Genomic DNA, 13,732 nt, shown 5'->3' with positions numbered 1-13,732 from the left:
TTAACCCTTGATATATTCTTAAGGTGATAATAGGCCGACTTTGTAATTGTCTTAATGTGGCTGTTAAAGTTCAGGTCTACACACATTACACACAGGCCTGAATTACACAAATGCTCAGGTCCTATACATGGCTAATGGAGAGATGTCAGAGTGAGGGGGCTGCCCATGGAAAGGCGTCCAAAGCAGTTGTGGGTTCGGTTCCTTGCTCAAGAGCACCTTGGCCAACTCCCTACAGACTGAGCCACTGCCACCCCCAAGTGTAATGTAAGTGTAATGCCAAATGAAGCATGAGGCTGTATGTTTCTGTGACTGCAAGCCTATGAGTTCTTTGAACACAACAACTTGGTTTTGCACTACAATGTGAAACATTCCTTTCCTCTTTGGTGAGTTCATCAGTATCTGTCCGCGTCTCCCTATTAATACAAAGCACAGCAGGATCATAAAGTGGGCGGGGAGGAGTTTTCCGCACGTTATAGACTCAGTCCTACTTAATAGAAACCGATTTGTGGAATGCTTGTGGGATGGCCACCCTCAGTTGGCCTCTCTGTAATGTTTATGGATGCTGATCTGTGGTCTGTCAGTGGTCTGAAATCACCCCATATCTGTTTTCACTAAGATCGCTTCCAGTAAACCAAATGTCATTCTGTTCACCTTTGGGAGAGGTTGTAATTTAAGATGCATGCAAAGTGCTGAACTGCATGTACCGGACTGAAGTCAATGTCCAGTCGCTTGTTATTTATGTCTCATAAGAAGGATAAGAAACGTCAAACGATCATTTTGAAAGTGGAAAATCAGACCTGGGAGCTTGTACTAGTCAGCGACTTTGTTTCTTTGACAATTTAAATGACATTTCCATTTTCAGAAACTCAGCACTTCTTCTCATTCTGGAGCACCCACCAGTATGTTTGGAGGGTAACCACAACGACAAAAAGGCAACAGCAAGCAAGCAAAGACGACAATTAAGCCTATAGAATCAGACACATGATACAGAGCAGATCCCTCTGTTGTGACGGCCCTAGACTAACTCACAACCACACTGCCGCTTATGCATGGACGTGAGGCTCTGCTAAGGACAGGGACACTTGGGTTGAATACATTTCTTGCCTTCAAATGAATTTGTTCACTGGCTAGACTGCGCTGTTTGACCAAATCCTACAACTCAATGCAACATTTCTATGTAAGATTTAAATAGTGTTGATCAGACCTTTGTCTTCTCTTTTTGTCCAATGAGAATAGGCATTATGTGCTAGTATATTTGGGTTTTTCACAATAAATAAAGCATAGACTTCAGAGTTGTGGCAAAAAGCAAAACCTTTTGGTGCCCTTGAATCTACTATTGCTTTGAATATGATATGAGAGGCTGTAAAAACTTTGTTTTTCAGTTATGTAATTTCAGGTTTTCTATTGTCCCAATGATGTTTCATCAAGCCAATCAATACATAATGTGGTGATGCATGGTATAGCATATATAAAGAGGTGATTGAACACTGTGGAATTAGTTTTATTGAGCTAAGGATGTCGTCAACTAAAGCATTGTTCCAGAACTGGCATTAAACAGTGAACATGGAAAGTGAAAACAGACATGTTTACCAGTCCGTTATTTTACACTTTACTGACCTTGTTTCCTCAGGTAAGAGAACTGGAAGGCATCCCCCTCATCTTGGATAACTGCAGCATAGACAGCAACAACCCATGTATCCTTTAACGTAAGTTGATGGTCTGCACATACCAAACCTCTGTGTTTATGTACATATATTTCAAGTTTATCTAAAATCATTGTTCATATTTATGCCCAAAAATCCTTCATGCCTTGCGTATCTTATCCTCGCATTTTTAGAATTGAGTTTGGCATGTTTGCACAGGGAATCTGGTGGGTTTTCAACCAAACGTAAGTGTTTTATCAAGCGTTGAATGCTGCACTGTGTGTAGGCTGGTCAAAGAAAAAAACTGAGTATTTTGTGTTCACCACCTCCCGATTGACTTTTGCTTGCAGCTGGTTAACTGTATTGACTGATTATCTGCCTTCAGCAGTAAAGTCTATAAATGCTACTTTTTGTTTTGAGGAGTGTTCATGTCTGTCAATGTATCAGAAACTTAAGACAGTTACGTAGTAATTAGTGGTGCTTTTATATTAATTTGCATTTTGACATGTGTTTATGTTTTTCAGCCCCAGTTTACATACATTGGGGAGGCATAATATAAACAAGTGTTAATTTGTTATAATACAACATCACCAACAACCCACACAGTTTAGTTCACATTGTCAACAAAAACAACAGTGTAAGCTTCACAAAGATGGGATCTATTGAAGGACTGTTGTATCGGTTTGTATTAGATTGTACTGGTCTACCTAATACAGTGATAACAGTGCTGAGGTCTGTCTTGAAGTAGAGGAATAGTAGTGTACAAATGTGCTTTTTTTGGCATCACTTTGACCGGCTTTAAGAACACGCCAATTTCTGTTTTACTTGGAGTACACTGCTAGTCACTAAACTCAAACCCCTGAGCCCTTCTCATCTCCATCCACTGTCTTTTAACAAGGTCAATAGTCTGAGCCCAGCCTTTGTCCCATTGTCCCTATCCCATACATGCTTATACACATGCATACAATGCATGCATACACCATTTACATGTAGGTGTCAGAATTTCTGTTCAGAAAAATATTGTCAAAGAAAAAAACGTTTATAGATTTATGTAGGAAACTTGAGACGGGTGAGCTGCGAATATTTTAAATAACAAAACACAACTTGTCTGTGAAACCCGTGTGTGTGTTGGGCTGTCTGCAAACTCATTGACTTAAGGCCAGGCATTTGTGAGTTTGACATTAAAAATGTTTGGTCTTTGTTGCATGTACCACTGTTGCCTCTTTACCATTCTAACGTTTTATAATACAGTATAACTACCTTATGTTATTTATGCAGTTTACTCCGCGGATGCATTTTTTTTTTTAATGAAATCAATTTAGTAAATTCATCTTACAATTCCAGCACATGCTCATGTTGTCTTTCTGTAGAATTGAAATTCCAAAGTTGCTGTCCTTAACTGGATATCTGTAGTTATCAGTCAGTGGGCCATCTTTACCATCAGGAACCTCCTAGAAAACAACACGCAGAACCAGGAGCAGGTCAGCGCCCTGGAACGTCGTGGCACCACTGACTATTCTGCACTCAAGGAGTTGGGTTTCCTGGTGGAGGAGCGAGACGGAGGCTTGCTGCTCAAAACTGTGAAGAAAGACTCTTGAAAACCTTAGAGGAGCACCTGGAGAGAGGAGGCCCCCAACTCGCAAGCAGGTTTTCATGCAAAGTATTTGTTTAGTAAGGAGTAAAGTACATGTGCACACATATACACTTATGTGAACATGTGCTCTTGTTGTGTCACAAGCCTCATTAATGTTACTTAATACTTACCTGGGAATTACCTGTCCACTACTAAACATGTTATCTGTCCAGAATAACTAGACAGCCACACAGCCGCTAGATTAAGAAGAAAAATGCTTTGGAATGAGATATTTCTATCAGAGAAGTATGTGTTTAAATTACTTTTCTACCTCAGTAATGCTTGCACTCATGCCCAGATGGGGCATACAATTATTGTTTGATACACAAAAGGCCTATAGGGTCCCCCTGGTATAAAAGCAAAGGTCAAGACATCAGGAGCTTTTGTTTTGTCTTGACCTGTGTCTAGGAAATGAAGAGTTTGGGAGAGGCGAGCGCATGCTGGCACCTTTTACCAAAGCTGATGCTTTGTGGTTTAATCCAAAGACAAAGCGCACCGCAGTGTCCGGGTCTTTCACTTTTCACAGACACTGATGTTACCAGCAGGGGTTGGTGATTTAATCCCAGGCCCATAGTGACTCCTACAGTAACCGCGAAAAACAGAATGACCAAAACTTGAAGTAATCAACCCCCTCACCGCCTTACCTACTTAAATGGTGGTGTCGTTGCCAGGGGGACATTCAAACGCTTAAAACAAATTCTCTAAACTGGCATGATATTAATATTATAATCTAAGGGCCTCTAACTGCAAAATGCAATACTAAAATTAATAACTGATGCTATGCATGCTTTGCAATTTAAAAACGATGCACCGTATACAGCATGAGCTTGTCACGTTCTCTGCTTCTTGTAGTTTATATCGATGTTTTTTTCTCATACCCAATATAGTAAATTTCCTCTTATTCTTGATCTTTTTTTACATCTTATTGCATAGAACTATAGATACATACTGTAAGAGATGAGGTCTTATGGCATGCATCATTGATCATTATCCATCTTTAAACTCAAACCATTAAGTACACGTTTTAGACTGCTTCTCTTCTCTCTGGGCAGGCTGCATTTGAGTTTTTTAACCAGACTGCATAGACCTTCGAAGAACTTTTTTTGTGGGTGAGTGATATGATGATTCTTGGTCGGTAGACAACGCATGAGAGCATACTGAAAGTGTATGTCCAAAGAGTGAGTGACTCAGACCAGAAGCATTAGTTTGCAGAATGACATCCCTCCCTGCTCCTCCCGTTGCTGGATAAGCTCCTAACATTCCTGACACCTCAACAATGCAGCGCTTTACTGGCCTGCTCACACCCTGTCTCACCCTGTTTGCTCTGCCTCTGATTTTTAATGACAAAATGTATTGAAACAATCGGCTGGACTCTCCCCTCCATCCGCCGGCATAGTGAAGGGAGCTTATGTGGTTCCGGTCCCCAGGATTTCAGACGGCTAACAAAACAGCTGTTACTTGCGCTCGACTGGCTGGCTGCAATGCTTTTCAGCCCCACAGGAAAGAGGCTGTGCGAGTCAGCCGGGCTGAATGAGGTGGCACGGCCGCTGCTGCCTGTTCACCCCCTAACACATTAGTACCACATCAGTCCAGGCCAGAAGTTGTTGTGTTTCCCATATCAGCGTTTTACACCCCAGGCCACTACTATATTGTATTTGTGCCTTCTGGTTTGATATTTGACTTCAGCTAAAAACAATTGTCAGGCCGTAAAGTAGATGTTTTGTGCTTGGGTCAAATAATGTTTATATAATGCTTAATAAAGTAGTGTGTGTGACTAACAGCTTTTTTCCTGGTAATAATTTTAATAAGGCCAATAAAGGCCAGATGTTACATAAAACTCAAGAGGCGATAAAAGGATTCTCACATTTTATTGGTAAAAAAAGAAAGAAATACAACTGTCCATGTTTGTAAGTGATGCATAAGTTATTATTGTTCTGTGGCAACTCTGTGGTATTTATAGTTACAACTATGCTTTTAGGAATCAATGACTAGATCCTAGTTACAGACAAGGCCATGTAGACAACTGGGAACACAGAAATCTCTTCGATGTTAAGCTGCAAAACTAGTTGGTTGCTGATGCTTTCAATGTGTTATCTACTTGCAATTCCATGAATTTACTCCAATACTTAACAGCAGTTTACACAAAACTTTTCAACACTTGATGAATTAATCTTGCTTTTATGACCTACGTTGAATTGTGATCGAGATAAATGATCTGGACTACTTTGATAATACACGTGGAGTATTTACAATTTAGCATTGATCAAAAACATAAATTCCAAATAATTTACAGTTCTCAAATCTGAATACAATGACATTAGAAAACACTTTGCATCTATAAATGACAAAGTGCCACTTTCCTCATATAAAAATATACTCTTCAAATTGTTTTTTTAAGTCGTATAAAGCCTAAATAAACATTTCTGAATACATTAAGGGTGCTGTCCAAAAATAGCTTTGAGGCCTTTGATGCTCTCAAACCCCCCCTCTGTGTTGTTATGGAACATGCCATCCACCCAGGCAGGCCTAAACCATGCTGGAAAGGCCTTGTGTAAGCAGAGGCCATAATGTGGAATTCCACATCTCTGCCGTTCATGGGAATGTTGGGTGTATCTGAACCTGATTGCACCTCTGTGGAGTTCGAAAGAGGCTTACATGCTTTTCTCAGAAGTCAGGAGCCGTCCAAAAACAAAACTAGGAACACTGTCAGGATGGAAAGTGCTGTTCCAACTGACAAGTCGGATGCTTAAAATAGTTTGGGAATATTTTCTGCCTCTTTGCCTCTTGGCTTGTTTGGAGGGTAATTTGTCCATGAGAGAGATGTCAGCACAGCACTCAACCACACAACTCACTCATGTCCCATGAAAGAGAAAGAAATGTGACTGTGAGTGCAAAAGAAAAATAACTCATCTACAGCGAAATACGCTACTGACAATTCATAGCGGCCATGTGACTCAAAATCCGCTATTTTCAGCTTGAAATTTATCAGAAGCAATTGAAGACCATAAGAGAGGAATAAGAGCAATTGAGTTTGCTATCAATCCTATAAGACGGGGTTTAAAAAATGTCTTAGCATAAATAATTTTGTTTTATTTTCAGTGTTCAAACAGAATACAGTGTGAGCGTACAGTTAAAAGTATTCCACTACCATCTTTCTGTCATGGCAGTCTGAAGCGCTTTGCTCTTGTGGCATTTCCAGTTAACGTGTTACAAAAGTCTCCTCAAGATCCAACAATAGTCCTTGTTGTTTTTCCTTCTCGAGCGTGCCATCTGTAAGCTACATCTTACATATGTTGCAAGATGTTGTCTTCCGAATATTGCCTTGCTCCAGAACATCAAATCCTGCAAGTTGTTTGCATCATGTCAGGGTTTTGTACCGGCGTGCAAAAAATGTGAAGTTTTCTTAATAGTCTCTTTTTTTCAATACTCTCCAAACCTCACTTCTGTTTTTTCTTACTTTGTAAAAATGTGCAAATTGTTGAATAAATACTTCCAAGTCCTTCACTTCAAATTCCACTTTGTCATAACCTTTTAATCTTTAACCATATTGTCCCGGCCTCTTCCCAGCTTCCAGTGCCCCACTTCCCCATTCCCTACTTGCAGGTGAAAACTTCGGATTTCTCACTGCATGTGTTGCATTTGACAAAACAGCACCAGTGGAACTTACAGTTGCACTGCCAAATGCGTGTGTAGTGGTGTGTGTTGTAACCCCGGCCGCAGCACATCAAATTGCAACTGTCCGTGTGGGTCGAAGTGCCGTTGCACAGTCTTCCCCGTGTTCCTGTGCTTCCTGTGGCTGTGTCCTCCTCACAATAGTTGGGCGAACGCTCCAGGTACACCAGGTCTGTGTCCGTGGGCTTCTGGTAGCCCCGAGCCTCTTTGAGTCGTAGGAAGGAGGGCTGGCGGAGGCGCGAGGCCCGGACCGGCTCTACTTGAACTGCTCCACTGTAGCGTTCCTTCAGCAGGTAACCAATCTCTCTGAACTTTGGCAGGGTGATCCAGCAGGTCTTAGTGGTGCAGGAACCAGACACACCATGACACTTACACTCCAGCTTCATCCTCTCCTCTAGGATCTGATCACAGAGAGAGTAGAAATTAGGTCTGTATGAATTAAAAGAGATAGTTAAAGAGCTGAAAATACATTGCGTGTGTTAATGCATAAATGGTTTGAAACATGTCCCTTTCTTGAAATTAAAACCGTAAATAGCAATTGCACAGCCTTTAAATCCGTATCTTTTGGTAAGCTGGGCTTTCTGTGGACACTTTCAGCACTCTAACCCATTTGCCAACTTTACGTCTCAAAATGTGGAGAAAATAACTCATACCCCAAGACTTTACTCTCTAATTAACTTTACCTTTCTTCAGACCACATATTGGCAAGACACCCCGAGAAAACTGACCAGAGCTATTGTGCAACCATACACGTATAGAATTTCATTGTGGCTTGAGCCAGATTTATACGATAATGCCAGACAAATATTTTCAAATGACAAAATTGACGTATTGATGTGAAAAAGATTACCTACCCCATTTTCGTTCTAAGAGTGAGAATGATTTTGCGCAACTAATCCCATTATTTGAACATCTAGTAACTAAAGTTTGCTCTTGACTTTGGTTTCTTTAGTGTGCGGGGGTGCAGAAGTATAGTCTATGCTGCCACTAACACAGAAAAAGAATGAGGCTTCCAGTAATATCCTCTATCCTCACCTAATGTTTAGTAATTCAATAGGGCTATTGCGCAATTCCTTTTTGGCAGCTACATCTTCCAAATTTAGCACTCTGTCGCAGATGCACACTCCTACTCCTGATACAGTTATAGTGACTGATGCAAATACACAACAACTAAACTAAAGTAGTGTATAATCATCGACGATCTGCGCCAATTTGGGCCTTTTCCTCTTCCTACTACTGTTACACGCATTCAAACTGGAGTATGCTTATGTATGATGTTTCCATCATTAAACCCCCAAAATAGATTGGATGGATTCAGTTTGTTTCGTCCTTTCGCATGGGTTACCTTTCGCCCCGCCTCATTGTTGTGCAGGTTCATCAGCCGGCGGGCGTTTTTCTTGATCTCACGGGCGTCTACAAAGCGCCGCGAGAACTCCACACCGTACTTAACATCGGCGGAGCAGCCTCCCCACTTCCAGCCCTCCTCTTCGTCATGGTAGCCCTGTTTCTCTCGATCACAGCCGCACTGGCTGAGGTTGCCTTGGCTACAAGCTGTGGTCACTGCGTGGGCTACTCCAGCTGCAGTGATGGCATAAGTGAATGCTGCCTCCTTGCTGCCTTAAGAAAAAAGAGCAGAAGTTGAATAAATATGAGGCGGATGGTGATGACGTCATCAGGGTTATTTCAACTTGGGCTTGAGAAGATTTTTTTAGCAAAAAGCCTGAATTCCAAACTGGGAGTATGGGATTTCAAAGAAGTAAGCATTTAGGAGGCCTGGTGGTGGTGGTGGGGGGAGGGGAATTATGGGAAAATATAGGGTCCAACATTTGTGGATCTTGACCCATACTAGAGACTAAATCTCAGACTAACTCCGCTTCTGCTAGATTGATTTTTTTTCTGCATTCTTTTCTTTAAAGGACCCTAACATCCATGGGTTTTTACAAATATTCTGGCATGTGCAGAGATGCGCTGGAACTTAATTAGGTCACCTAACTTTATAAACCAATAAAAAATTATAAAAAAGTTTAATTTCCCACACCCAACCATGTGTAGCAAAACTAATAGGAGGTATAGAGGGATGTCAATCAAGCACTAGCTGTACACACCCACACAGTCCTAAGCAGATGCCATGCCTCTCTCTCCCTTCCATCTGTCTGCACTATCAGTCTTCCTCTTGAAGTGCAAAACTAAGTTGCTGGACTGCTCCTTTAAGGAAAGTAGTCACCACTTTGGATGGAATCACTGATTTAGAGATGAATCACTTTGTACAGTATATTAATGCTGAAAAGATGTCACAGAAGCAATTTTTTGTATATGTTACTGTGTAACTAAGTCATTTTCAAAATGGCTTCTTCAGTACATACCCCTATATTTTATTATGTGAAGTATTAGTATTATTTTCGGTCTCTTTTCAACCTTACTTAATTTTAAATACTACATAAATATATTTTTTCATTCTGCTTTGTTTCATGTCACTATATCACTGATAGAACAGTCATCAGTATAGTGAAGACGACACAAGTGACATCTACTGGCTGAGTAGAGGTGCTTTTTTTCTGGATTGGTACTCATAATGTTGCTGTGTCTTAATGTTTTTCATCAATGGAATTTCTCACGCAGCTTAAGTGTCATTCTGTGTTTGGCGGTCCGCATTATTATAGCAAATGATACTGCTGTGTTGCATGTTGAAATAACCTGTGGTGATTGAGATATTCCCATTTCCAAGCTTTTGTATGTCACCATTTGATTCAGAATAAACACATATTTATGGTGTAGAGGGGGGAAATTAATTTATTGGCAATAGAACTGGTAATAGGATATCTTCCCTCTTCAATCAGGATAATGCTGGGCCTCTGTTAGTATTAATGCATGGCGTCTCTGGTAGAGGCGATTGTAATGGCTCCCTTCCAACCTGACAAACTCACTCGCAGAAACCATTGGGCCTGCGGTTCCCCTGGTCCATAACTCATAACAAACTCTGAAGTCTTCTCTCATCGTGCTAGATCTGCGACCCATTCAGATATATTGTATGGTGAGCATTTTTCAAAGCATCAGGCACATGCAATAGCCAAACAGCCATCTCCTCGCACTTTGATTTGTTTTGATTGTACAGCGGTGCATGCAGGGCTCCATTGTTGCCATCCAGCAGCTGGAGCTGACTTCAATTAGTGGTTAGCTTGAATCTCTCTGGTCTTTCTCAATGCTTAATGAGTTCGCCCGGCAGGTCAATCAAATGATGTGGTGGATGGTACATTAGCAATTCGGGGGGGAGGGGCTCTGGCTTACATTTCTATTTTTAAAAATGGCAAGAATGGACACAGAGATGGCCAAAGGAAACCAATCTTTCTAAGATTCCATGGAGATAAAAGGACATCTGGCATGCTCAGTATTCAAGTTTTTACAATAATTAACACTTTAATTAGTTTTTGTACAGATGTAAAGTACTTATGTGGTAAAAGTGTTTGCAGGGAGAGGGCAAGGGGACCTGGGTCCCAAGCGTTTTCTGAGCTCGTTTACACACCACAGGAGAAAAGAGACATTTCCTCTGACAAAGAAATAAAGGGATCCAGACGTCTCGTCTGCCTGTCTCCCGTGTAGAAAAAAGTGATTGCTCCCAGAGCTGCTAGATTAAACATGAATCCAAACCCACAGCAAGACCGCAACAAAACATTTCGGACTGAAATGCAATTCATATAAGAGGTTCACATTAGGAGCAAACAGGCTTCTGTGAGAAATAAAAACTGGGACGAATGTTGACTAAAAGCAGAGAGATGTGTTATTTTGAGTGTCCATGTCGGTTTGATTTACAAATGCTTTCAGAATATGGCACAGCCAGATAAGCATTAGACTGTGCTTTTATAAGGAAGTCTTCACACTCCATTTATGACTGCTTTGCTTTGACAATGTGTGTTGCGAGCACAGTGACGTCACACACATGAGCTACAGATTGAATCTCCGTTGGGGACACCAGCAAGGGGTTTGAGGTTTTTTCTTGTGTTGGTGTCTAAGGGAAGTAGATAATTAATTGTGGTTGTTGCAGGTGGTATTCCAAACATCGATGCTTCTATAAAAGTCTCACCGACAGTTTTCAAGTCTGTTTAGTTTAGTTGAGCTGTGCTGCAGCTTTTTCTCATCCCACTGACAACACTTAGGAAGTTCGAGGACAATACAAGAAAGAGAAAACGGGCGGATGTAGAACCACATCGCTGAACTGTGCTCATTCACAGTTCTTTCAGCTTCAGTGATCAAAAGTTTGGTTTGGTTAGACCAATAAACATACCTGTTGTGTTGACACACCTGTGGACAGATTAAAGTACCACCAAAAGGAGGAATGTGCTGCCCTGATCACATATTAGTCCACATTGGTACCTCTAAGTTAAGATTTTCCACATATCTTTAGACCCCTGTAAGTTGCTTTCTTCCCCCCACTCAGCCTATTTTGCTGAGCTATATTGTGATGATAATAGTTCAAACAACTTAAACAAACTGAGTTTTAAACAGACTGACCTACTCTCAGCTCTTGTCCAAAGACGGTCCTCTCCCCCAGGGCGGAGCAGTTCCACCGGCCGTAGCGGAACTGGTACTGACACTCATTGATGCCCAGCTGTGCGCCTTCGCCAATGACAATGATGGCGTCAGGGCGACTCTGACAGAGGGCTCTCTGACGGGGGGCCAGTCCCGGTATCTTGTTGCAGATGATGTTTGCACCTAGAGCTACCACAGAGGACAGAGCCCTGGCAGAGAGAAACAGGGATTAATGAGAGGGACTTTGAAGACAGACCGTTGTTTTTACAAGGAAAAGGTGACTACAGATTTTAAAAAAAAAAGGGAGAAACAAAAATGTTCCTACTTATGTAACATATAGTTTGGATTGAACCCTGTGCCCCATGGCTATGATTTGGGCAAAAAGTTATACAATTTTTTCGCAATAAGCATGTTCTGCTAGACTTTTCGTTACAGTTGCCAGTCTATAAATCATTAAGATAAAACAAAAATAATTATGACTAAATGAGCAGATCCTATGTAATCAAATGGACCTTCATTAAGATATAGACAGAGGACGATAGTTAATTATAGGAATGGGTCCAAATCCAGTTTATTCTGCCTTTCTCTGTCTCTCTGTTACAGAAAACAGGAACCACCACAGCTATTTCAGGTTTCAGGACCGTCCCTTGTTATGAATGAGAGGCATGTATGGTGCAGCAATCATTCTCTTTGTGAGGGCCTGGGTCTTTTAATGCCACAAGAAAGAGCTCATTACATCAGCCTGGCCCTGTAGGCAGAGCATGAAGTAGTCCAATATGTCTCTTTTCCATATGTTACACTCCAATTATGGCCCATGTCTGACGAGGTGCTCCTATGACAAAGTGGCTCTGGTGTAATGTGCAAATCCGTAAGAGCAGGTTCTCTCATCAGCTGCGTGTACGTGTAACAAATCAGGTAGATTAAATATTGGCCTCATTATGATGAAAATATTTGAGTGAAAATGACATAACTGCTGATTTTATGGAAAGAAATCCGTGGTAGTCCTTTATTTCATTGTGAAATAGAATGAACATATCCAGCGAGCCAATTGCGCATTTCCTACCAATGTTTTTATAAATGTAGGCTAGTTTAAACGGATATTCTAAGTTACATTTGATTCAGTTTCTAAAATAATCTAACTGCAACACCATAACAAAATATTGCCATTTACTTCAATTAGCACGTTAAAGTGTTTCCTCGTGGTAATAAAACACCTGCAACAATCAGCCAATGCTCTCAACTTGACAACGCGTGCGTAATTGGCCATTTTGCGCGTAAGGAACCGATTTGGGTTTTTAATTAAACAGGTGCATTGATAAGAAACCTACAGGTAGCTACCGCTGGTGAGGATGAGGAAGATCTGTGGGTAGTAGACGGACAGCAGCGCGCTGCGGGACGAGATGATGAGCATGGTTGCGCATTGAACACAACTGTTTATGCTCTCCTGTGGTTAGAAAATATAAGAAAAACGAGAAGTGGGAAGACGTATATCCTTTTATCTGAAGTCCAAAGCGTTAAGCGCGGAAGCGTCGTTTCTTCTTTCCGCCGTTGAGAGGTGGCGTCTTCAGCTAGTGGAGCCGGGGCGCGCTGCGGCAGCTCCAAGTTCCGCTGTCCATGTGTTGGAGATGAGAGGCTGCATCCCACGGTCGAAGTGCGCTCTGCCACCTGGACCGCTAGAGGACTGAATGGTGGGGGGGTGGGGGGGGGGTGGAAGGAGCGAAAGGGTGGGGGCAGATGGGGTTCCGGATGTCAGATACGCGCTGCTCACGTCTCCAAAAGTGGGACTGTCGTGGCATCGAAAGGGCGGGAGACAGTGGCCTCTCCCGGTGCACCAGCCCCCGGGATGAGTCCGCACCCTGCATCCTACCGTATCCCCTCCCCCAACACACCTCCTAACCCCCCAATCTTCTCTCTCTCTCTCTCTCTCTCTCTCTCTCTCTCTCTCTCTCTCTCTCTCTCTCTCTCTCAGCCATTTTTTGTTGATGCCCAAAGTTGTAAGTTATATCTGTATCGTCAATATTTGCATTTGCTCTTTTTTTCCTCCTGACTAAGGGGGAGGCCGGTTCCACCTGCAGGATTAAACCTATCTGTCACCCAAAATTCAACTTTAATGAATTGTACAGTATTCTACATTTCTAACAATAAAAAGGCAAACTTTTCTCAGTAGTATTAGTAGTAAACCATAATGAACATCTCCATCCAAACTTTCTGGAATAACTACACATCACTTGTTTTTATCATTTCATATAGCTTCTTTATT

The 13,732-nt window shown here is 41.7% G+C and overlaps 2 protein-coding genes across 3 annotated transcripts in view; one reads left to right on the top strand and one right to left on the bottom strand.

Annotated features, from left to right (window-relative positions):
* atxn10 (ataxin 10) overlaps nt 1-3,879 on the top strand; it is an 8,054-nt gene extending 4,175 nt beyond the window's left edge. Inside the window, exons 10-11 of the mRNA XM_034863423.1 lie at nt 1,631-1,694; nt 3,057-3,879. Of these exons, the coding sequence (XP_034719314.1) occupies nt 1,631-1,694; nt 3,057-3,241 (249 nt within the window). The 3' untranslated portion in view covers nt 3,242-3,879. The remainder of the gene's footprint in view (nt 1-1,630; nt 1,695-3,056) is intronic.
* A 2,979-nt stretch (nt 3,880-6,858) lies between these two features.
* Nucleotides 6,859-13,296, bottom strand: wnt7ba (wingless-type MMTV integration site family, member 7Ba). Of its 2 annotated transcripts, none has more exons than XM_034863425.1 (4): nt 12,811-13,296; nt 11,455-11,681; nt 8,294-8,565; nt 6,859-7,349 (listed from the first exon to the last, which is right to left on the bottom strand). In XM_034863425.1, exons 1-4 carry the CDS (start codon nt 12,891-12,893, stop codon nt 6,870-6,872), a joined length of 1,062 nt encoding a protein of 353 aa, XP_034719316.1. In that variant the 5' UTR covers nt 12,894-13,296; the 3' UTR covers nt 6,859-6,869. The 2 variants fall into 2 exon arrangements, with proteins under 2 accessions (XP_034719316.1, XP_034719315.1); XM_034863424.1 differs by having other exon boundaries at nt 12,801-13,185.
* Between the last annotated feature and the right edge of the window lie 436 nt (nt 13,297-13,732).

The sequence above is a fragment of the Etheostoma cragini genome, chromosome 23 (genome assembly GCF_013103735.1).
Source record: "Etheostoma cragini isolate CJK2018 chromosome 23, CSU_Ecrag_1.0, whole genome shotgun sequence".
NCBI lineage: Eukaryota > Metazoa > Chordata > Actinopteri > Perciformes > Percidae > Etheostoma > Etheostoma cragini.
Note: the sequence above shows the minus strand (reverse complement) of the source record. Positions and strands in the feature narration are given on the sequence as shown.